At 33.2% G+C, this 25,465-nt stretch overlaps 1 protein-coding gene across 2 annotated transcripts; it reads right to left on the bottom strand.

Annotated features, from left to right (window-relative positions):
• Positions 5,306 to 22,916, bottom strand: LOC109833779 (protein VAC14 homolog). 2 transcript variants are annotated; one of them, XM_020401586.1, is made up of 21 exons: positions 22,668 to 22,912; positions 20,894 to 20,985; positions 20,706 to 20,819; positions 20,520 to 20,585; positions 19,217 to 19,306; positions 19,018 to 19,137; positions 18,899 to 18,927; positions 18,661 to 18,803; positions 18,474 to 18,568; positions 18,116 to 18,202; positions 17,852 to 17,959; positions 17,664 to 17,755; positions 17,385 to 17,466; positions 14,858 to 14,923; positions 13,367 to 13,482; positions 13,070 to 13,190; positions 12,815 to 12,976; positions 12,610 to 12,738; positions 8,204 to 8,272; positions 6,922 to 7,188; positions 5,306 to 5,846 (listed from the first exon to the last, which is right to left on the bottom strand). In XM_020401586.1, exons 1-21 carry the CDS (start codon positions 22,669 to 22,671, stop codon positions 5,742 to 5,744), a joined length of 2,157 nt encoding a protein of 718 aa, XP_020257175.1. In that variant the 5' UTR covers positions 22,672 to 22,912; the 3' UTR covers positions 5,306 to 5,741. The 2 variants fall into 2 exon arrangements, with proteins under 2 accessions (XP_020257175.1, XP_020257176.1); XM_020401587.1 differs by lacking the exons at positions 5,306 to 5,846; positions 6,922 to 7,188; positions 8,204 to 8,272 and adding an exon at positions 12,321 to 12,447 and having other exon boundaries at positions 22,668 to 22,916.

Raw genomic sequence — 25,465 nt, 5'->3', positions numbered from 1 at the left:
TGTTCTCGAATGAGAAATTTTAATCTTCCAACTGTTTGATTTTCGTATGGCCAAAATTAATGACTTCGCTATGGAAGATCTAACCTCTCTGCCGCATCAACTGAGATCAAGATGGTGGTGAAGAATTAATCTTCAAGAATGACCGCTTCTTATACTGCGAAGAGACAATGCAGATGATGTCATTTTCACCATTTGATCTGGAGGAGGAGGAGTAATGGGAAACTTAACTGCTTAATTGCTTTCATGATGGAGAGAGTTATGGAGAGAATTTTGGTCTGAGTGCAGGAGGAGTAATGGGAGAACTAACTGTTAGATGCGAGTAAAAAAGGGGAAATTTCCCTCCATCACCATCATATGCATTAATTAGAGAAGTGACTTCAGACTCGTCTGGGGAAGAGAAAGAGAAGGGCAGTTTCGGTTTTTTTGTAAAATACCATCTGCTTTTAGTATAAAGCTGACGTGGAGGAGGCTTAAAACATTAAAGCCCATTTTTTGGGGCTATTCCACATGGGGCAAAGTACAGGGGGGAAAGTACAGGGGGGCTAGTCACACGAAGTTCCCACTTTTGGGGCCTGGACACATTTTTCCCTATTTTTTTTGAGCAAGTATATATTCTAATGTGTTTCATTGAATGGAAATCAACGCATTAGGAAACCCCATTTGACAAGTTAATATCCTTTTTATTTACCATTGAAAGAATTTTTTTAAAGGAAAATGATAACTACGCTATAATTAAATGTACACTACATTCTACACTAGGCCTAGGTGGCGCGCAGTTGGCCCCGCTGAGGTGCATTCACTGTACTTAGTTATCATTAATTGCTCATAATTGTCTTTTATGATGAAAAGTAAAGCTGTCAAAAACATCACCTTTCTAAAAAGAAAAATGCCTCACCGAAAATAGGATAGATCATGCCAGCTCATTATGCAATTAGAGGGGGACACCTCACATGCCCCCTCTATTTGTCCCATTTTCGGGTTCGTGAGGCATCCCCCCTCCCAACCCCTCCCCTATCTGTCCCATTTTCGAGTCCTTGTAAAAGCATCCTTCTAAAAATACTTGCTCATCTTCTAGTTTTTTTTTCCCTCTTGTATTTCCAAAAATACTTATCTATCTTCGAGTTCTTTTCCTCTTTTGTTCCACTATACCTCTCTCAAACCTATGAGCATGAGGTAGCAGTGTGTAAGGGATTAATTTAAAGAGCCATGTTGGAATAGTTCGATCCAATGGTTCTGGGGCCGAGTAGTCACCGTGAAACGAGCGGGCGTCGGGCTGATCAAGGGACATAGTCGATGCAATCCTTGATCGAGGAGGGCCAATACAATGATATTGTCCACAAATTTCAGATTTTTTTTAAGCATATTTGCTATTTATTATGGACAAAATTGTATTAGTTTTCAATAGTAACAAAATTTATAATTAGGTACCTGCTTGTTCTTTTTTCTTAATTTGTCGATGAAGTAGAAGAACTCGACCGCTATTTTTTTGTCAGTGGTAACAAACAGAGACTCTAATCTGTTTAGTGCTGAAGAAAAATAACTCCAATTAGATACTTCTCTTCTTCTTGCGATCTTTATTTTTCAATAGTAACAACTAGAATTCGGATCCCTTTTCGGATGAACATGGAACGAATTAGATGCGCTAGAAGATGAAGAGGCATTTTTAGGTAATTAATATGATACTATAATAGGCTTTTTAATTGTTGGCATTTTCACTTTTCGAAAAAAGCAATAAATTATGTACAGCCCAGCGGTGCCATGTCAATCGTAGTGTGTAATGTAGTGTAAATTTGTAGTGTAGTTATCACTACTCTTTTTATAAATGGTGTCTAAATTAGACATACACAAGCTGTATGCATTTAGCTAAAGTGAATTAAACACCGTTCGATTTAGATTCGAATTCGAGGTAAGATTCTCTTCTTTCTCGTGGGATTTCAGATTGCATTGGATCTTAAATTTTTATTTTGGAATTTTACTTTGAGGCTTCTTTTTTGAACTTTTATTTGGGGTTTATTAAGTGACAAAATACATTTTGCTCCACAAACCCTCTAGTACATATTTACCTGTAATAATCAACAGAGATCAACATGACCTATAAATTGGGTTTCTTATGCATTTTTTATGGTAGGAAAGTTCAAATTGTGAGATGACAGAGACTCTTCATGCGGAATCATACCAATAATCTCCCCTGAAAAAAAAAAGGTGTTGCGTTAACGGTTGGGATTGAATACGATAAAGAAGCAATTGTCAAGGCCCGGCCCGCTTATTTTAAGTACTTGCAAAACTTATTTCTCGTTTCCATACAAGACAAATTTATTTGCTGCATACGTTTAAAAACTGGGATCTGGTAATTTCAAAATAAACATGTGCATAAGATTAATTATAAGTTTATATATACAAGATACAATGTAGAGAGATCATACGTCTCGAATATTTTGTCCTCGTGTTTTTAAATATGTATCATCCCTCATGCTACTAATTTATCAAGCTAATAATTTATCATGGTAAAAGAAAAGGTAAAGAAATTATGCCTATACAAGAATAATAAAGACATCAAATAGACGTACCTACTGCAGGAAACAAAGGAGATTATGGTACAAGAGGAGAAACTGCTTAAAAAATTGATAAATATTACCATTGAATCAAATGCACAATATTACTAAAGAAAAACAATGGAGACAGCAAAAAGACTTACCTGTTGAATGAGAAGAAGTTTTTATGCTATGAAAATTGTGTAATTTCTTGTGGCTTATATATAGTTATGAAAATTTACTTGGCTGATGATGATACATAGGATTAATATCAATTATCAAAAAGTTTAGCTATAAGTAATTCACATGGAATTAGTATAGGATAAATAGCCTTTGGATAACAATTTATACGTAGTTCATGAATGAAAGGAGTATAATTATATAGTCGAGTTATTTTCAAATCCGTATGATTATATAGAATGAATAGTCTTTGAATAACAAAAGTTTATCTTGATATACGTGCAAAATTAAAATCAATTTTAAAACTGTTCAGTTATTAGGATTAATTATTGAAAAATACCTCACGGATCCGAAAATGAGACAGATAGAGAGGGACAGGTGAGGTGTCTCCTTCTGTATCTCATTATGCAATTAAGAGAGCTATCTGTCTCATTTTCGGGTCCCTGTAGAAGCACCCTTAATTATTTTTGTATAACAAAAGCTTATATTCAATTAAATAAATAAAGTTGTCATCAATCCGTATGAATTTTTCTTTCCTTGCACAATGATAATAGTTTTTGAAAGTTAGATTATGAAACCATAGAATGTTTTTCTTAATCTCACACTTTTATAAGGAGTATGATATGATATGATAATATTTAATATATTTTAATTAATATAACATATTAATCATTCTTAATATAATATGCTACAAAACACTATTAGTTAATATACTATATCTATTACAACATAATATTATGTTGTTGGTGAAGTTTTAATACCATTCAAATAATATAATATATAGCGATTTTGCTATATTTTAATATGTTATAGTAGAATAATATAATATATTAATATTATTATCTTATAATAATGTATTATATTTATTTAATATTATATAATATGATATAAAATAATATATAATATAATATAATAACATAATAATTCAACAAAATTAAATTTATTAATATATCCATACCGGTGTATTATATAATAAAACATAATATTTGAATATTAATATAATTTATTTAACACAACATAACATAATGTAATTAATATAATATCATATATTATATTATAAATATTATATTATAATATATTGTATTACAATTAATATATATATATAATAAATTATATTATATTTACATTGTGATATAATAGTTATAATATTATATATTATGATAATTTTTTATTGTAGTTAAATAGTTAATTATAATATGATATGTAATATTTTATATAATATAATATAAAATGATGTATTATTATTTATTAAATAGTGTAATATAATATTATATTTTATTAATTTATTATATCTTGAGAAAAGTATTATATAATATATGATAATATATTGGCAATAGTTAATATAATATATTACAATTTCTTACTGCCAAAACTAGTAATATATTACTAAATTATATCACAAGTAATGCTGTTAATAAATTATATATATATATATATATATATATATATATATTATATATATATATATATATATATATATATATATATATATATATATATCATTAATTTTCTTGAGTAACAAACTAGTAATATATTATTAATATTATATTACAGTTAACAATAATTAATAATATAAAATACTTATTCTAATATAACACTCTATTTAATATTTTTATATTAATTATACACCATCTAATGCCTTGTAATAAAATGTTGTTAATTTAATTTGTTATATGATAATATAATAAATGTATGATAATATATTTTAATAAATAATATAAAATATTTTAACATAATATAATATTAAATACTATATTTAGTTAATGTAATATATTTAGTTTTTTAAATATAATATTATACTTTTTATTAATAAAACAATAAAATATAATAATATAGATAAATATATTATAATGTGTTTAGAATATAATTAATATAATATATTATCAACATTTTCAATATAAACAATAATGGTATAATAAATTATAAGATAATATAAAATAACATTATAATATATGTAGGAAAAAGGTCAAACTGACTTTGACAAAACGAACTCATCTTGATGTTTTAGAAATGTTGAAGAAAAAACACTATAGTGGATGTTTTCTAAGAAAAACACTACAAAAGAATCACTATGGTATCCATACACACCTCCAGGCATTTCAATCAACATACTCCCGGTACAATTTCAAGCTAAAAATTTTATAATGACAGGATAACAGCTGCATCTACAGAAGTGATGATACTTGACAAAGATTTCTTGCACTTTTTAAGCTAGAGGTTTTACATCAGCTTTGTAATGGATTTAGATCCTCTAAATTATCGAAAAAATAGTGGAGAGACCACCACATTAATCATAGCCATTGATTTACGTAATGGATAGTTATGGTTCGTTCCATATCTAGCAGTAGCACACATCATACACCTACGAATTGCACTATTTTTTCTGACTTACACTCCAAAGACAAATCATAACCATCTACTAAACAAATTAACGGTTTTGATATTGTAGTGGTCTCTCAACTGCTTTTTGATATTGGAGAGAATCTAAATCCGTAACATATGAAGACACATTAGACTGTCATTTGTACAAACAATAGCTTTGGATTGTCAGACCTGAACACAAAAAGGAAATACTTGCCACATTTGGCTTGGAGAATCAGCAATGGATCTTCTCAAAGAATTACTTGTATTTCTCCAAAGAATACATATGGGCTGAAGCCGAAGTACTTTACAGACATTATTCCAATCGAAAGCAAAGGGGCACAAGACCTACAATGTACATTTTAACTTAAATTATGGAAGTCTTATTTATGCTACAAACAACTGCAACACATGTACCAAAATACATCCTCTCACTTATAAATTAGACGTGAGAGCACTTTACAATACCTTGTTCACCAATTAATCACATTATGAAAACTTCCGCAATGGAGGAAGAAACATTATTGCTTCCAGGGCCCAGGCATCAAGAACTTGATATTGGTCTGGATATTGACCATGTAACTTATGGAACTTAACAACATGTTCACACTGTTTTGGCGACTCTGGAACCAAATAAAATAAGAAAGAACAAGAATAGAGTGCTCAATGTCACCGTTGCATGTGTCCTGAATTGATCCATTGTGATCGAGAAGGGGGCCGTGCAATTTCTGATACCGATGAAGGCCGTCGTGAGTCGTCAGATTTCTTCCTCTCCTAATCATTTGAATAAAAAATACTTTCAATGGAAGAAATGCAAATAAAACAGGTATAAACTGAGTCAAACAAATGTTAATTAAGATGAATAGGTCTAGTATGGAGGTTTTTATCAAACCAAGAATCCTAGCAGTGATTTTGGGAATGATCATAACAGCAAATCTGAGTATTTGATACCATACAATATGAAAGGCACACAAAATCTGAGTGCTCAGATTCAATTGACAAATTACACGTTGAACTTTGGCACTTCATGCGTTTAAAGTCCCTGATCTTTGACAAGAATTATCCAATGGAACTTGTAAAGATAATCCTCTACTTCAATACTCTTTTGCCTATTGCAAGCTGATCATATATAATTGCTGGAAGTATATGTGCATTAGAGAGGAAAAGGTTATCCATTTGAATATCATATATTTACTCATCTTCTAGGCTTCATATTTTTTAGTTCAGGAAAAATTCATTTGGCTGCTCCAGGGCTGCACAAGCTGAAACTCCACGACCAATAAGGTAGAGTTCCTCCATCTCCATACTTTCTCCATTTCCATTCATGAGCTTAATGGGGTAAATGAAAACATAAATGAAGAGGAAATAAAAAAAGGAAATCTGTAGGAATTGATTTGGAGTCATCAAGAATTTAAAAATAAAAACAAAAACAAAAATAGAAACAGAAACAATTGCACAGCGAAACTTATACATGCAGAAGATAGAATGAAGTTGAAGCTAAACAATACGAAATGAGGTTCGAGTAGGATCTAGTGAGTCTCAAGTATGATCCACTGAGATGCGAGTGTTCTGTAGTATATACTTACTTTTCCTTTCAGCTTTAATCTTCAACTGTAATTAAACTCTAATCCTCAATTGCAACTGAACGAAAGACCAAACTTAACCTCCTCATTTTCTTTTCCTCCAACAGTGAATATTAGAGCCCATATACACTAACCCATGCAAACTAAACAGGTTCTAATATGTCTTTCTACTTAGCCTCAGACAACAGCAAGCCGAACGTTAATAGAAACCATGCACCCAACAATATTTGATGATTTCTGCCAACGATTAAAAAAAAAGTTCACACCTGCGACCCCATGGTGGATGATAAAGATCGTGACTGAGACTGTGATTTCATATGCATCCTATGTAGGCGTTGCATGTGCTCGAACTGCTGTAGCCTAGATGGAAAGTTGATTACATTATCATCTTGGTTCCTGTTCCCATCTTCATTACCATGTAGAATCTGAAAATACGGGTTCCCTGACGATGTACGCTTCAGTTGTTCGCCACTGAAAGTATATGATGGTACAGTTTTTAATCGAGTCTTTAATATCTTGAAGGCTGCACTTTGCTGCATAAATGGATGGAATTTTAACATAAACTGAGCATTAAGGAATGGGAGGAAATAATGTCTGAATATACATTGTTGTTGATTCATGATGTAATTACAATAGCTATTTCGGCATACATATAATTATTCCAAGTTAAGTAATTGGCGTATCTTGAGCAAACTCAAATCAGGATACAACCACCATTCTTACATACTAGTTCTTATATAAAGACACATGTACAAGGAACTAACATCCTACCATTCTTGTACACCATCCATGAAGCTTCCTGCAATAATTAGTTCCATTCAAACTATTTCTGACACTATCTGATCTCCTCATTGCTAAAGAGAATTATACATGCTTATAAAAAGATTTCTTTAAACCAAATAGAGACATAACAGTAAAAGTTTATGCCGGAACCACTCCCACCCGAACTTAGACAATGTCTTCATGGGTATCTCACAACAAGTAGAAACATCGCAATAAAAGTTTATGCTAGAACCACTATCACCCAAAATTAATGTCTTTATGGGAATCACACGACTAGTAGAAACATAGCAGCAAAAGTTTTTGCTAGAGCCACTCTCATCCAAACTTAGAGAATGTCTTTGTGAAAAACAGAGATTATTTGGTTGATGAAGATGATGAAGATAAAGATGATGAAACCCCTATAGACTAGAAATACTAAACCATGTTAAAACCTTAGCGTACCCCTGTATCATGTAGATTTGAAAATTTTAATTATTCCAAGAGTATTCTGATTGTAGATATTTAACTTTTCTTAATTTTTCATATTAAGACCCCGTTTTTTAACCTTGACCAAGTTACATAATGGAGAAAGAGAGTATGCAAGAGTATGCATGAATCCCTTTCAAGATTAATAAGTAGATGTGCCCTGTCTATGCAGCAATGTAAACAAAATAGTTGTGTCAACAACCTGTGACTATTTCCTAACACAATCTACATGGTGCATATCAAGGTAGCTAAAGTTTTATTTAGTAAAAACAAAATCTACTATGTGCCCAATGAACTAACCTGGGGCAGTAGCATCAAAAGACCATACAAGGCTGTCAGCAACCATGTGAATTTTCCAGGTTCAAGGAGCTGCAGATCGACAACATATAATAAACACATAATACAAAAGAAAAGGATAGTGTACAAGACATTAATCTGCTAAGTAATGGGAAACGAGTAAAACACCATTCCACTTGTTTCTGAAATAAAGAAATGAGATCCAAAAGTATGAGAATAGCCCCAAGTATATTTGTGAAAATTAATTTCCTTGGTTCTATTAACATATGCTTGATAGACCAAATACTTGCATAATTATTGCATGAACACTAAAAAGCAAGTTGCTATTCTGCTTGAATCTTGCAAGCAGTATACTTCTGATAAAGGAAAAAGAGAAAAACAAAACGAAACTACTAATTTTTATATTGAAGATGACCATGGATAAACAAATATGCTTGTCCTCAAAGTTTTCACAATATTGCAATTAAGTTATATGCGTGAAATTTCTACACGTTACATTCAAGCAAAAAAATACTTTGCAAGAATATGTTTAGACACAACAAAACACATTCGGGCACAGAAAACACTTTGCAAAAGATGCTTAACAGTACTCACCATAAACCCACCCCCACTCCTGCCAAACGCCTGACTTCCCACATTACAAGACACACCTCTATTAGTTGTGAAAGCAAGGCAATTTACATGCTATTACACCAATACCTTACAATCATCGAAGCAACACACTTCTATTAGTCGCAAACGTAAGCCACAAAAAAAAAATCATCCCATGTTAGAGCAGTCTTCTTCACCTATTGCTGAAGTCTAATAATAAAGGGTTGGTAATTTCCTTCAATCGAGTTGTAATAAACGTGAATATGGAACAAACAAAGTTTATGATGGGTAAATCAGTAGAAAAAACACATTCAGTGTTCAACTTTACCAGTGACCATTCTTAGATAAAAAGGAAAAAAGAAACATTTTTTTAATTTATTTAGAATCACTGTATTTTCATAGTCGCTGCTTATATTGCTTATTTAATAATCACAGTACAACTACGTTTTCCAATTTACCATGGATTTCATATAATGTATTTAAATTAAAGCATAAATTTTTTTACCAATGCTTAAATCAAACATAGGGAAATAGTATTAGCATCAGATAGGTTATCTAATATTGAAAGCATTTTTGGAGATTCAATTGAGCAGTTTCAGGACACCATGGAATAAGACGCCAGTCCTTGAAATGTAGGCATTCTCACAGAGGTTTTAACTGGAACTCTTTCTGTGTAATTTCCATAAATACAGAAATAGAGAAAAGAGGCAGGAGTGTGCACAAAATGATATGCTTGAACCACTTAATTGGATGCATCAAAATATTATGGATGATTGACAGAGTTATTTGATTCAAATAAGAAGAACAATGTCTTCAGAGGGAATACGTTAGATCCTCATAGTCGAGATATCAGAAATATTCCACTGATGATCCATGCAATGCAAGCAAGTCTCTCTGTACCTGAAGTACCCATTGAACAATGTATTATTGCTTTCTAGCAATGCTAAACAGGCTTGTATAACTTCCTCTGATGATTGAACCAATGTGCACACTAACTTATGACTGGAGCGATTTATTTGTTAACATATGCACTTACCATCCTTCAGGTGCCTTTTAGAAAGATCAAAGAAATGGTTTTGGCTTGTGGAGGAGGTAGAAAGGGAAACTCTCAATAGTGGATTTCCTTGCAAAACTATTCCCCAAAACAAAGGTAATACAGTGCATTTTCCAGAGTAAACCTTCGATATTTGATCTTTGTTTAAGAGAACAAGTTTAGAACTTCTTTTATTATTAAAGCAGCCTAAATTCAAACACAAGTCTACTCAACTTTATCTGTATACCATTATGGATACTGGATAGTCTTAAAAGGAAGAAGAAGCTGTTAAAGTGGTATAAAACGAGCAGTAGAGTTGGTAAAATCATGTTTTTTGTGTTGAGCAGTTCAAATGACATCTAAAAATTACGTCCAAAACTGTTACTGGAGCTTCAATAGAAGTGCAAGTACTAAGCATGATACACAACTCTGACTTGCTAGGTTACATAGGTGCACATATGGGACACAGCAAATTTGTAAAAGACAGGACATTGGGACACGGCTATACATAACACGCACGCACACAGGCGCGCAACCGCACGCACACACAGGCGCGCACACGCGCACACACACACACATATATATAGACACACACACATACATACACAAACACACATATGTAAATACATATGTATATACACACACACACACACACACACACACACACACACATATATATATATATACATATATATATATATATATATATATATATATATACATAAATACATGTATATACACACATATACACACACACACACACACTTATATACACACATATATACATATATATATCTTCCCATTCTCAAATTCCCAAATGAAACAAAACCCTTTGAAACCTTCCTTTGTACTACAAAAAAGAAAAAAAAAACCCAAACTCCAACTTCTCCAAAGCTACCATATGCTATCCATGTGTTGTCATCTCTATCAGGAAAAGACAAAGTCAATAAAAAAAGACGAAAAAACCGAAACTCCAACTTCTCCAAAGCTACCATATGCTATCCATGTGTTGTCATCTCTATCAGGAAAAGACAGCCAACAAAGCAAAAACCTACTATCGTGGTCAAAGATCCCTCACATTACCACCATGTGTTAGTGATGCCATGTTCCATTCACACAATAATAATAAAAATAAGAGATTGAAATTCTTCACCTCTTTTCTCTATCCTCAAACCCATTACAGCTAGCCGTTATGGGTTATCAAGTATAAAAATCAAACCAATTGCCAAATAAATCACTTTTTCCCATCTTAAATCTCTTCTCACGTGCGGGAAATTTTTCCTCCGTGTCCTTGCCATTTGGGTGCGGAACCGCACCCAAAACATACCCAACAATGGCAGCATTTTTGGCGTGTCCGGATAACATAGATGACACGCAACTATCATCACCGGTCGTTAAAAGTCAAAATTTTGACGGTGAAGGACTGCATCAGTTTTATTTAACGAATAGCACTATCCAATGACAGCTGTAAGAAATTAAAAAAATTCTGCTGTATCATTTTAATGAAATAATTTCATCATGGTAGGAAGTGTAGGAAGTAGGAACTTCCCTAGAATGTTACAACTTACGAGCTAAAGGGAGGAACTTGAATATAATGCTCTCCAGATAGGTAAGTCAATGGGACGTTGTTACCCTCCAGAATTCAACATGAGAGTTATTACAGAGATTTGAAGAGCTTTTCATTAGTCACCTACTCAGAGACTGCCAAGGGATGCTGAGAAGGAAATTCTGAAATGTTCTAATGAGATGTATCTAGAAGGGAAAACACATTATATACTTTTTTATATCTAGAAGAAAAATAGATACTTCCCCAGAATGTTTGCTGACAAGTATCACAATTTTTATTTAACTTTGCACAAAAAACCCTAATGCTTTTTGTTTCTCTTATGATCCCTGCATATGATGACAATGGTAAGAGAGAATTACCAAAATGAGCCAGCAGCGAATTACATGTGTGTGTGTTTTTTCCTTTCATGGACTAGAATTTGTCGGATTGAAGACATAGTGACTTGGTTATGAATTCATTAAGCAGGTGCAGATTTAGGGTTAGAGGGGTAAGGGATTACGTATTGATTCAGTGTTAAGATTTTACAAACTAAACGAAGAAAGCGAGAAAACAAGTTGAGTTTAAATATTTGAATGTAGATAAGTCTAATAAATTTAAAGACGAAAACAGAGAAGATGTGTTGTCAGAGATAGGGTTAAACATCTGAAGAGAAGAAAACATTTCCATGAAGGGTTTCAATGAGTCCATAGAGGTGGTTTCTTATTGAATGTACATAAGACAAATCCATACAATTTTTCAATCATTACGAGAGCTGTGTTTTAACCTGTTCGTAGACAAGTTTTGGAGTTTTCCCAAATCGGTATTGATGGATTTGAGACAAGCATGAAAATGAAGCAAAGATTTTTTGAGCTAGGACTAATTGTGAAAGACTTTAAATTCACATTTCAAGGAAGCCAAGGACTTCAGAGAATAGAGAGTTGGATGTGTACATGGAAAGGAGTTCAGTAGAGCATCTAGAACATCAGTTTCTTCCAGGACTTCTTTATGTTAATATTTTGCAGGCAAGTGAATCTTCTATTGTCCCCCCACTGTATATGTCATGCTTATGCAGCTACGCTGATATAGATCATTGCACAAAAGATTCAGAGTGTAGTATGTCATAGGTATAGGCATGATTCACCACCCCAAAAATAAATAAATAAATAAAAACACAGGCAAGACTCCAATGGAAGAAGAGAAGATTGAAGACTAAATGACTAATGGACGATCGATCCATACCTGCAATCTTAAGTAAGCAAATATTGGAGTCTCCAGAAGGCGGATCAACTTATCAAGCTGAACCAAGAACTTCACATTTATGTCTTCTTCCCCCAGTGACTGAATGACAGCGCTGGCATGACGATATGCCTTAATATAGAAAAACTCCTTAGTAAGAAAAGCGTTCTGGAAAATTCAGAAGTTGACAAATTAAAATAATGCACACCTGAGCAAGAAGACACAAGCTTATTGTTGCCATTGGCGAGTGGCACCATGAAGAATACAGTGAAAGAAATAAATCCTTGCCAGCAGAATTCACCAATGATTGTTTTAGAAGAGCTCGTAGCTCAGCCAGCTCAGATGAAGTCAGTAAAATCAAATTCAGGGCCTGAATTACAATATTGATAGCATATTAGGCTCTTTTCTTCTCTCTTTTGGCTTGAAAGCAACACTAGACCTAGAAAGTTGTTATTGGGAAAACCTGAACCATGATGGATGCAAAATCTAAATCATCTTCACCCTCAAGAATTGTAGAAAATTCACGGAAAACACGTTCCGCATCCAAAAGGACACAAAGCCGACGTACTATAAGAGCACCACGCCTGAAAAGTAACAGATAGGCTTTACCTCTGTTAAAAGTTAAAAGCAACAGTACTCTTAAAGTGCTTTTTCATTCTTTTTCAGTGACAACCATGATATCTTAATAATAAGGAAAAATGAAACAAAAAAAAAGGCTTAGGGAAAATGAAGACAGCAAGAACAGGACGAGAAAACATACTTTTCAAGCAGCAAATGGTCAGAGCGAAAATTATGAATTAAGAAAACGACAAGATGGCGGAAGTGCTGAGCATCTTTCGCAATGCATGCGTGAACTTCTAGTACCAGCAAAACAACCTACAGGTAAACATGATTAAAAATCTCAAGTTGGAACACATTTTCATGGAAGAATAGCAAGTTCAAAGTATAAAAGATCATTCAGGTACAACATAACCTTACTGATTACGGACTTGATATATATTATGTAAACACATGCAATGACAAAAAAGAAAATAGGCAGAAAAGAGAAAAAGCATGTAACGAGCAACTCAAAGAAGTTGCAGGTAATATATAAAAGCAGTCCCATGAAAAGCTCAGAAACATCCAAGCGTATAATAACACAAAGAGTGAATTGGAAAAGGAAACAAACTAGAAGAAAACACACACATTAAATAATGGACCTTCTGATGAGAAAAATCTGGTCCTTCTCTATCTCCAGATGTCCAACCCCTATTGCTAGACAACTAACACTCACTGTGACCAACTTATGCCTTCTTGGGCAGGCTACATGCATGGATAAACATTGGAGGTCTCTGTATCGATGTCCAACATATCTGCAGAGCCACATGCAAGAAACATGTCCGATATTTCCAGTGTATGTCAAGCCCTGACACAGCTTGGAAATAGTTGGATATCTAATAACTGGTTTTAGTTTTAGTAGTTTGCGTTATTGGAGATTTAGGGTTAATATGGAAATGCATTCACATATCTTTTGGTATAAAACTTGAGGATACATTATTTTTAATCTTAATTGCTTATATGATATATAATAAGATTATTGTATGACAATCCGCGAAGTATCTGGTAAATCCTAGTTTTTTAAGATTTGGCAAATCTCCAGACTTGTACCTTGTTGTGTCCATATCCTGTATTCATGTGTAAAATAGTGGTGAGGTTTTAAGGGAGCTTCACTTACTCTCCAAGATAATTCTGCACTATCCTATTAGGTTATGTCCTTATCCCTTCTGATACCCATGTTTGCCAATGAGGCTTTAAGGGAGCCTCTACTGCGCATTTACCTAAATGTAATTAAAATGAATTGTAATTTTATCGGGTGCTACATAATTCTTCTTTAACCAACATCCTTAAAAGGAACAAAGAAAATAACAAAAATAACAGATATGCGTTTCATGCAGCTGTGGGGAAATAGCCAAGAACAGATCAACAGGAGCAGCAGCTAGCTTGAGCAGTTTGGTTCACTAGGGACATATCTTTTAAAAAATTGATTACCATAGAAAAACCCAGTGCATAAGAGTCGCATGGAAGGAATTTTGTTCAGCATAGGCATATAAGTGGCCAAATACTAAATATATAAATATGTTCAGAAAAGCTTTATAAGTAATAAACCATGAGAAAAGAATACTTTTTTTCCCATATTGTATCCTAACTTGCTTGTATATACATATGGAAACATTAGAAGTTAATGAAACTAAAACTAAGAGAAGAAATTTACCTCATCAGAAGGATCTGATAGTGCTCTCAAAAGAGAATCGAAAATATCATTCAAGAAGGAAATCACCTGTACCAAATGAAAACAAGAACACTCAAACCAACACTAAGACTATCAAAATTCAAGAAAGAAACATTTTCCCAATAATATACTCTATAACTGGTTCATTGAAAGACTGTCAAAAAAGGACAACCTGTCATCCCCCAAAAACAAATGATCAACTGATTTACTACCATCAGAGCACAAGAAGAATTGTATAGATGATGAAAATGAGCCATACTTCCAAGAAAGAGCATAAGATTAATTATATTAAGTTTAATAGTTAAAAAAACTAAGTATCAAGATAAACCTAAAGCTAGCATAAAAATATGTCAATAAGCAATAAAATCATAAAATGCACCCTTAAATATAAGCACTTGTATTTACTGAACAGTAAAGGTTTTTATGTTCCATTGTATATGAATATGCATGTGCATGTATGCAAAACAAGGTATAGCAATCTGTAGATGAAAAATATTGATGATGGACAAACCTAGTGTTCCTCCAACACTAAAGAAAACAGCTATGACCTCTAATCACTTAGAAGCCTGGACGTGAACAGGGGTGAAAGGAATCTCGCAGGAGCGGAGAAATAATAAGGTTGCTAGTCCAGGAGAAAACATACCTTATTTTTCAAAACCACTAGAATTATGCTACTGCATAGATTTTAGGATATATAAATCTCACAATTTCAGACGCCAGATTTTATAGCCTGCCATGCATTTGGGAGGTTAAAAGCATGTACGGAGTAAGAGTTTACACAGAACTAGGTATACCATAAAAAGTTGTCATCCATCCATACGATGCAGGAAAGAATAAGCATTAAGCAGATCTAGATCAAAAGCTTGGATCGCAAATAATTACAGCTCATGGAATTTTAAGTTGAGAAAGAGAAAAAACTTAAAAGCTGGCACAAAGAAGACCCAGCAAGCTTGCTGCTAAAAGATTGTGAGACCTAATAATGACATCATAGTTACACAATAAGCGGTACGAAGCGGGTCGTGGTATGAATTCGGGTGCGCAATTCGCCACTTAGAAAATTTGGATTTGAGGAGATAGACTGCTTCAGTACGCAAGTTTGGTACTTTGTATGTCATAATTTTTTTTTTTTTTTGGTGTGCTTATCATTTGCCAAAGTGTTAGTAGAAAACTAGAAACTAAAAAGCTCATTAAGCATTTCAAATTTTTCCATACAAAATACTTAAATGCTTCTTTTTTATGGTATTTGTCCTTTATTTAGATTGTCCTGCATTTCCAGTGAGTTTGTTTTTGTTTTTTGTTTTTTGTTTTTTGTTTTTTTAGTTCATCTTTTCTGTAATGTTTTTCTTTTCACATAGTTTGCATTAGGATGATGGTTTCATTTCATGTTCTATTAACATAGGTATTTAATTACAATAAAGTCATTGACTCATACATACTGTTGTGCTCCTCCCTTCACTTGATCGTGCACATCACATTAAGTCTTGCACGCGTGCACTGAAAGAAATTTGTGCTTGTAAAGCGGTAAGCCAATTTTGGGGGAACAATTCATGTATCGAATGGAATCAATTTGCAAGAACTATATGACGGTTCGAGGGGGAAACTACAGAATAACGCAATTATGAATGACATTGTAATGCAAGCTTAGCCAGCTAAAACTTTGGTCATGACGTGTTAATAATGTTCTGTCGAAAGGCTGTCTTGAACCAGTTTATTGCACAGGTAGGCCTCAGTCTTGATTGGCACTAAGCTCACTGATTCCACTAATTTGAAGGTCTGTGAGGATATTTAATTAGTTTCAGAAGGCATGGATCCCGCAGACTCACACAGAAAACAAATATCACTATTTAAGCCTTATCCAAAATATTAGAATTGAACAAAAACATACTACACAGGACTTGTTCATGAAGTATACAAGAAAATTGTTTCAATTAATTTATCGCCATCATCAAATGAACCATTGACGAACTTATTTTACAGTTCTCAAAAACCTGAAATGTGGAAAATAAATTTTAAAAGATCAACCAAAATAATGTTGGTGAATATGTTGACAGAATAAGTCAAGGCACTATCTCCTTGGAAATATACATTTTAGCTTGAAGATGAAACCGAAAAAGGATTACTATTTGCCTACAATTTTTCTTATGTTCAACGTACAATCAGATCACGTTATTCGAATTAATTTTCCTTCATATTTAGAAGGAAAAAGTACATATTATTTGAATTAATTCAGGGCCACATTAAGAAGGTGAAAACTCTATGATTGGTTTTTGAAGAGCATGTGGTTATCATGACAATCAGCCTACATAAACTTTTGTGAACCCTGATACCAAATCCAGAAAGGACAGATCCATCTGAATAATGAATCTTCCTGCTACCATCACAACTTAAAACAATGAATGGCCTCAACAAATAGGAAAAACCCATTACTGATAAGGAATTGTTGACTATAAAAAGAGGAATCAAAAAATTGAAAGATGAATGAATTTCTACTGAAATGACATGAAATCACCTCAGCTCGATGCCGGGTTAAAAGTGTTGCTATCCAATGCAATGCCTCAATCCTGGTAGCTTCCCATTCACTAGTTAATTGACTGTAAAGAATCATGTCATCAGGGTTTAACTTATGCAGCAGCAAATTACATACTGAGGCTTAACAATACTTCTGTGATACTGTAAAAAAGACTGCTTTGGGTAATTTTATACTTTTTAATTAAGTACAAGATTGTGTGCTACAGTATATAAGTAACCTTTACACCTAGTTTATCCAGTTGACCAGAAAAAAAATCACCTTCTTGCAATTGAGAGAATGGCTCCTACGTCAAATCCCTCACCAGGATCTGCACGTATAGTACGAAGCTCTTCATTGGTCTCACAAGCAACCTAAGAAAAATGAACATCAGAAGTCCGCAATACAATCTTAAACATGCAAGTTAGTGACAGACGTCCAAAAAATCAAATGACAAGAACTAGCCATACCACTCTTATCTTTTCTTCTTTGTCTGATATGCAGGGCAATATAGCTCCTAAAATATCTGCATAGTAAGGGATAAGCTGGTCTCCACCAAGTTTCACAAACTCATTTATCTGCATAAGTGAGCAGATGCAGCATAACAGTCTATATATCAAAAAACACCATATAAAATAAATTGTTTATCGTATTCCTTATTCTCTAGGACAAGTAAGTTAGAGAGCATAGAAGTCGTTAAAATAAGAAATCAAAAGGCTGGTTATTTCTCTTACCCAAGTAATAGATGTCAAACGGGTAAATGCATCAGGAGAACCTGCCCTCTGAACTAATATTTCAGCCATACGGCCATAATCTACATTCTTCAGAAAAGCATCAGTTTGAGTCAAAAAATTAAAATCATCCTATTAAATGTATTCATATAAAATGTCATGACAATTCAGAGATTTTCAGTATTTTAATTCAGAACAAGCCCAAAAAATGAGAAATCCACAGCTTATAACATACTAAACCAAAAGAAAATAAATGAATGTAGCTTCTAAAGGGACAAAAATAGACATTAGAGCTTTCTAGTCTGATTTTAAAAAAATGTATCGTGATGAACTTGTGTGAAAGGAAAAAAAAAAAGCTTACTGGAGAGTTCTTTATTTCTTGGAGAAACTCAGAAAGTGCAGAATCAGCTTGCTGTCTTATTTCATGGCTGGAATCACTTAACATATTAAATAAACCTGCAAATTTGTAACAAATTGTGTAAGATAGTGATTCAAAATGTAGACGCCGTAACTTTTCCTTGAGGAATATTCTACTTTAGAAACATTACCATCAAGAAAATCTGGAAGGAAACCCAGCATATCAATGTCAGGAACACTGTCCAAGACAGTGATCCATCCCACCAAAAATTGTCGTACATAAGGATTGAGAACATTCATGCGCTCTCTTAAAAGTGGTATAAACTCTTCTATGCTACATAAAATCAAGGAAATATAACAAAATGAATTCAGATTACTGTCCCCTTTGAATGTCAATCAAAGTAAAGCTAATGAATCAAAGTAATGCACCTGAATTGGTCGCTCTCTGTTACAATATCCTGGTTAGCAAAGTCCACATTAATACTTAATCAAGCTAACAGCTATGGATAAGCCTTTTTTCACATCAAAAGTCACAAATGACATCTAACCTTCACAAGACGGTCCAACAAATGTGCAGCACTCTGCACACTGGGGTCTGAATCAGCAGAAAGCTTACAAAGTGCATCAAATATCTGATTAAAGTACACAATAAAATCTCCCCTGACAACCTGAACCAGGAAGAAGATGAACTTGCGTATGATACAGAAGTTACACAAAAGACAATATGCAGCAAAAAGAGCCGCATACCTTTGCTATGTTATACAATGCTTCACAAGCATAATACCGAACTCTGCCATCTTGGTCAAGAAACGAATTGAGTACTGGCGGTACAATTTGCTGATAATTCATTACAACAGAAGGAAATATGTATTCAATAGATTATAAGGCAAAAACTGATAAGGAAATATAACACAGCCTAAAGATGCTCATCTGAAGACTAATATCATGACATATCAGGGAAGAAATCAAATTTGCAGCTATCTCAATATGAGAGCATAGATATTTGAACTGCTAGAAACATCATGCAATATATCTGCTCAATGGTAAAATCTAACTTGTATAGCATAATAGCACTAATGTTTCATCTTAACTAGCAGGATTGAGAACTTACTAGGAGAATGCTAAATTCTATCAATTCAATCATTTTAAAAGCATATTCAATAAACATGACAAGTTTATAGGTCGGTTAACAATGGGCTATATATAAGCTCAAGGCAAAGAATCTCACCCTCATAAATAATTCCACCAGAACTTAATTTTAGTAACTTAAGTTCAATCTCTTTTTTATTTGTTGATCTAATATTCAGGCCCCTCTTACAAAACTAGAATTACAATGGGTAACTGAAGTACATATTTGAGGTGTAACAAGGATTAAAGTTAGAAACTTAACAAGGATTATTTGAGGCTCGACTCTACAACTCAAGTGCATCCTGAACAAAAAAAGTTGAAGTCAAAGGAAGACATATATAGAAGTTTAATGGACTGGAACTACATAAACAGGTTCATTATGAAAATATCCTGTGCCCGCTTTAAATGTTTAACTAGAGACCCAAGCATGGAAACTACCAATTATAAGTTAAAAAAGACAAAAAAGAAAACATCAAAAAGAAAAATTATAGGTGTTCCTTCACGTTCGAGAAAAGCTATATTTGTTAAGGATATAGCATTGAGAGAAGTTGATGTTATTCTCGTTATAATAGGGATAATATATATAACATATAAAGTACAAGGGTATGTGGTTTAATATCCCAGGCAATGTGGGACTAACGTCTATACAAGAGAATATAAAATACTATATGAGGACAATATTGGGTAGTAGGTCATAGCCTTATAGGAGTATAAATATAGAGAATACTGATACTACCATATTTGTATTTGTTGTGTTCTGGTTACTATGGATATATCTGGAGATTAATAACATCATTAATACTAGGTAACAAATTAAGACTTGCATCCAAAAATAAGTTAATATCGTTTAATATAACTGATATCACAAGGAAAAATGAACTTATTATAAGAATGGACTAAAAGTAAGAGAAATAAAACTAACCTCAAGATGTTGGGCAGCTTCAGTTGTTAAACCAACGGTAGCTGCAGCAAGTCCAATTAATCCACCCTAAATAAAAATTCAATTTTTTTTAAGAAAAAAGATTAACTTTTTTCAAAGGGAACTAAATATAGAATACTTTCCTAAAAACAATAAATCTCCCAGAAACCAGAAAAGGAAACTTCTGACCTTTCTCTGATTAGCTTGCGGCGAGTAGGTGAATTCATTAGTCAACAAACTAATCACAGAAGAAATCTTATCGTGCTCTCCCGCTTGAGCCAGCTGCTTCACTATCCCCTCGATCTAACCCCCAATTCATCAAAATCAAACCAAAACCCAAAAAAATCATCAAATCAAATTGAGCAGAGACCGAATACCTCGAGCGCTGCATTCTTCCGCTTCTCGTAGAGCTTATCGGCGAGATTCCGAATAACTCCAGCAGGTATAATCGACAGAGCCTCGCTCGCCGGATCGAGATTGGATACAGAGTTTTCTCAAAACTTGGACAATTTAGGACGAATTACGTCACATGGAAATTGAATGGGCATCGATCGGAGAGGGAATTTGAAACCCTAGCCCTAATTCGAAATCCGAAAGGAAGGAGAAGACCATAGGGTCCAAGTGTGCCCCTCTCACGTCGCTGGCGTGCGTTTTCGTTGAGTTTCGTTTTTTTTTTTTTTTTCAGGAAATTACAGAGAGGATTTGTTTCGTAGAAAGGACACTAGAAATTATAGAATTACAATATAAGGACGGCAGAGACTGGGTTAGTTACGGGCTGTTTGGATGCATTGTTTAACAAGTAAAGTGCCACTAAACTCTAAAAAGGTGGGCCCTAATAGCAGCTCTCTTATTAGATAGCAGTTTTCTCGGGTTTCGTTTGAATATTATGATGTTTTGCTTATTTTCATAGTGATTTTGTCAAAAATAAAATACTATGCTTTAAGAAACCATGATGTATTTTAAGCTAAAAATTATACTCAAATTAAAAATATAACACTTATTTTAAAACATATTTTAGATGCTTTCGGTTTGGTATTTTGGTTTTGAGTTTGAGGAGGTGTTAATAATATCTAACATGGTACATTAAATATATTAATATAATATCTAACATGATATATTAAATATATTAATATAATATCTAATATGATATATTAAATATAATTAATATATAATTATTATTGACATACTTATTACGTTATCTATATTATATCATACTATAGCATATTAGTGATATTTATTAAATAATATAAAATATATTAATAATTAAAATATCTTATATAATAATACAATAACATATTAAATACTAATATTTAATATCTTGATAATGTATTATATAATAATATAGTTAAATTAATATAATAATTAACAATAATAAAATATAAATAAATTAATAAAAATAAAAAATGGTATTATATAAAATACTATATGAGGACAATATTGGGTAGTAGGTCATAGCCTTATAGGAGTATAAATATAGAGAATACTGATACTACCATATTTGTATTTGTTGTGTTCTGGTTACTATGGATATATCTGGAGATTAATAACATCATTAATACTAGGTAACAAATTAAGACTTGCATCCAAAAATAAGTTAATATCGTTTAATATAACTGATATCACAAGGAAAAATGAACTTATTATAAGAATGGACTAAAAGTAAGAGAAATAAAACTAACCTCAAGATGTTGGGCAGCTTCAGTTGTTAAACCAACGGTAGCTGCAGCAAGTCCAATTAATCCACCCTAAATAAAAATTCAATTTTTTTTAAGAAAAAAGATTAACTTTTTTCAAAGGGAACTAAATATAGAATACTTTCCTAAAAACAATAAATCTCCCAGAAACCAGAAAAGGAAACTTCTGACCTTTCTCTGATTAGCTTGCGGCGAGTAGGTGAATTCATTAGTCAACAAACTAATCACAGAAGAAATCTTATCGTGCTCTCCCGCTTGAGCCAGCTGCTTCACTATCCCCTCGATCTAACCCCCAATTCATCAAAATCAAACCAAAACCCAAAAAAATCGAAACCCCTAGAAGTGTCTCGATCCGATTCGGATCGAGATTGGATACAGAGTTTTCTCAAAACTTGGACAATTTAGGACGAATTACGTCACATGGAAATTGAATGGGCATCGATCGGAGAGGGAATTTCCATCGAAACCCCTAGAAGTGTCTCGATCCGATTCGGATCGAGATTGGATACAGAGTTTTCTCAAAACTTGGACAATTTAGGACGAATTACGTCACATGGAAATTGAATGGGCATCGATCGGAGAGGGAATTTGAAACCCTAGCCCTAATTCGAAATCCGAAAGGAAGGAGAAGACCATAGGGTCCAAGTGTGCCCCTCTCACGTCGCTGGCGTGCGTTTTCGTTGAGTTTCGTTTTTTTTTTTTTTTTCAGGAAATTACAGAGAGGATTTGTTTCGTAGAAAGGACACTAGAAATTATAGAATTACAATATAAGGACGGCAGAGACTGGGTTAGTTACGGGCTGTTTGGATGCATTGTTTAACAAGTAAAGTGCCACTAAACTCTAAAAAGGTGGGCCCTAATAGCAGCTCTCTTATTAGATAGCAGTTTTCTCGGGTTTCGTTTGAATATTATGATGTTTTGCTTATTTTCATAGTGATTTTGTCAAAAATAAAATACTATGCTTTAAGAAACCATGATGTATTTTAAGCTAAAAATTATACTCAAATTAAAAATATAACACTTATTTTAAAACATATTTTAGATGCTTTCGGTTTGGTATTTTGGTTTTGAGTTTGAGGAGGTGTTAATAATATCTAACATGGTACATTAAATATATTAATATAATATCTAACATGATATATTAAATATATTAATATAATATCTAATATGATATATTAAATATAATTAATATATAATTATTATTGACATACTTATTACGTTATCTATATTATATCATACTATAGCATATTAGTGATATTTATTAAATAATATAAAATATATTAATAATTAAAATATCTTATATAATAATACAATAACATATTAAATACTAATATTTAATATCTTGATAATGTATTATATAATAATATAGTTAAATTAATATAATAATTAACAATAATAAAATATAAATAAATTAATAAAAATAAAAAATGGTATTAATATCAATTAATAAAATAATAATGACATAATAATATACTATATAATATTATAATCACTATATTATTATTATTTTTTTAATAAATAATATTTAATAAATTAATAAGTATAGAATATTATATAATAGTAACATATTTAATAATAAAAACAGCAATAGAATAATAATATGATAATAATATATTATGTAGCATATATTATATGAGATTAATGGGTATCGTTGACAAGGAGGGGATTTTCCTCCTTGACAATGATGTGGCACGATCCCCACCATGTGAAGAAGAGAGAATAAAGTAGGAGAGAGAATTGGAGGGAATCCTCCTCCTTGTCAAGGATACCCATTAATCTCATATTATATAGTGAATGTAATATAATATAAAAATTAATATATTACATAATAAATAATATAATATATTATATTATAAATAATATAATAATATAATGTAAAATAATTTATTAATACTAAAACAATATATTGTTGACAAAAGTTAATGTAATATTAATAATATTAATGTTACGGTGTTCATTCACCTAAGATACAATATTCACAAAATGATACGATAAAAGTCCTAGTCAACTCCTAAGAGTTCTAGGCATTTCGACTCCTAATTCGAATATCAAGACATTGGCTCTTTATCAAGATAAGCCCAATGCACAACGACTCCTAAGTCGAATATCAAGCCCTTGGCTCTTTATCAAGATAAGCCCAAGACACAACGACTCCTCAGTCGAATATCAAGTCATTGGCTCTTTATCAAGATAAGCCCAAGGCACAACGACTCCCCAGTCGAGTATCAAACCCTTGGCTCTTTATCAAGGTAAGTCCAAGGCACCACATATGGTCGAATCCTCCAGTACAACTCGACCATCATGGCCAGATTACAAAACCTTGATACATTACCAAAGTATAAACCCAAGGCATAATTATAGAGGTCTCGGCCCCACCGACTCATCAAGCCGGCACCCTGGTGTCGACACAAGAGGCGGTACTAGTCGACACGAAAGACGGTGTCGGCCGACCCTTTATTAAGGATGACCATATTTAAGGTACTCGGCCACTCACTGCATGGGCATTTCTCAGAAACGACTTAAGGGACGTTCCCTACTGTCGGCTAAGTTGAGGACTCAACCCTGGTCTCAAGCCTCTCCCCCCAAGCAAATGTTGACATCTTAGTCCACCTAGAACAAGTCTTATCCAGATATTGGCCTAACAAAGTCTCCATGACTCGTCAGCTCAATCACTTCCCGAAAAATACGGAGATACATCTCCCATAATGAAGTGACTTCCCCTCCAGTCGTCAGTCGATACCTATAAAGCAAGGGACGACTCAGCATGCCCGCGTGCCTTCTGCCATGCTCACAAGTCACTTCCCGTATATCGCGGAGATGCCATCTCCCATGCTAAAATGACTTCCCTTTCAATCGTCAGCCGACACTTGTAAAGAGAGGGATGGCTCATCTTCCAGCTCATGCTTTGTCACCGTCATTCTGCATGGCCGAAATGACCAATCTACCATGAACATCCATGCTATATATGGATATTGTTCACCATCAAGAGAGAGGGAGCCCCCCATGAAATCAAGGCAAGAAAACAAATAACAATCTAACTCTTCTAGTCCATCCAATCCGAGTAATGCACATGGCATAAGAACGCATAGTTCAAAACTCCACTCAAACTCATGTTTATCAACTAACTTGATCGTCGGATGAACCACGGGGGAACCGGTCCCCGCCCTCTCACGAGTTATTTCTATCTATGCAGCGCAGACATCAGACCCTTATTCAAAAACTAGGCGTAAAGTTGGAAAAGGGAACGGGCTCCTC

The sequence above is a fragment of the Asparagus officinalis genome, chromosome 3 (genome assembly GCF_001876935.1).
Source record: "Asparagus officinalis chromosome 3, Aspof.V1, whole genome shotgun sequence".
NCBI classification, from domain to species: Eukaryota; Viridiplantae; Streptophyta; class Magnoliopsida; order Asparagales; family Asparagaceae; genus Asparagus; species Asparagus officinalis.
Note: the sequence above shows the minus strand (reverse complement) of the source record. Positions and strands in the feature narration are given on the sequence as shown.

What these genes read in the sequence shown, in the direction of transcription:
- LOC109833779 (XM_020401586.1), bottom strand. An exon ending in GGAAGAATGCAGCGCTCGAG is followed by an intron (nt 20,820 to 20,893) that starts GTATTCGGTCTC and finishes ATTGGGGGTTAG; the next exon opens with ATCGAGGGGATAGTGAAGCA. An exon ending in AAGCTGCCCAACATCTTGAG is followed by an intron (nt 19,307 to 20,519) that starts GTTAGTTTTATT and finishes ATGAATTATCAG; the next exon opens with CAAATTGTACCGCCAGTACT.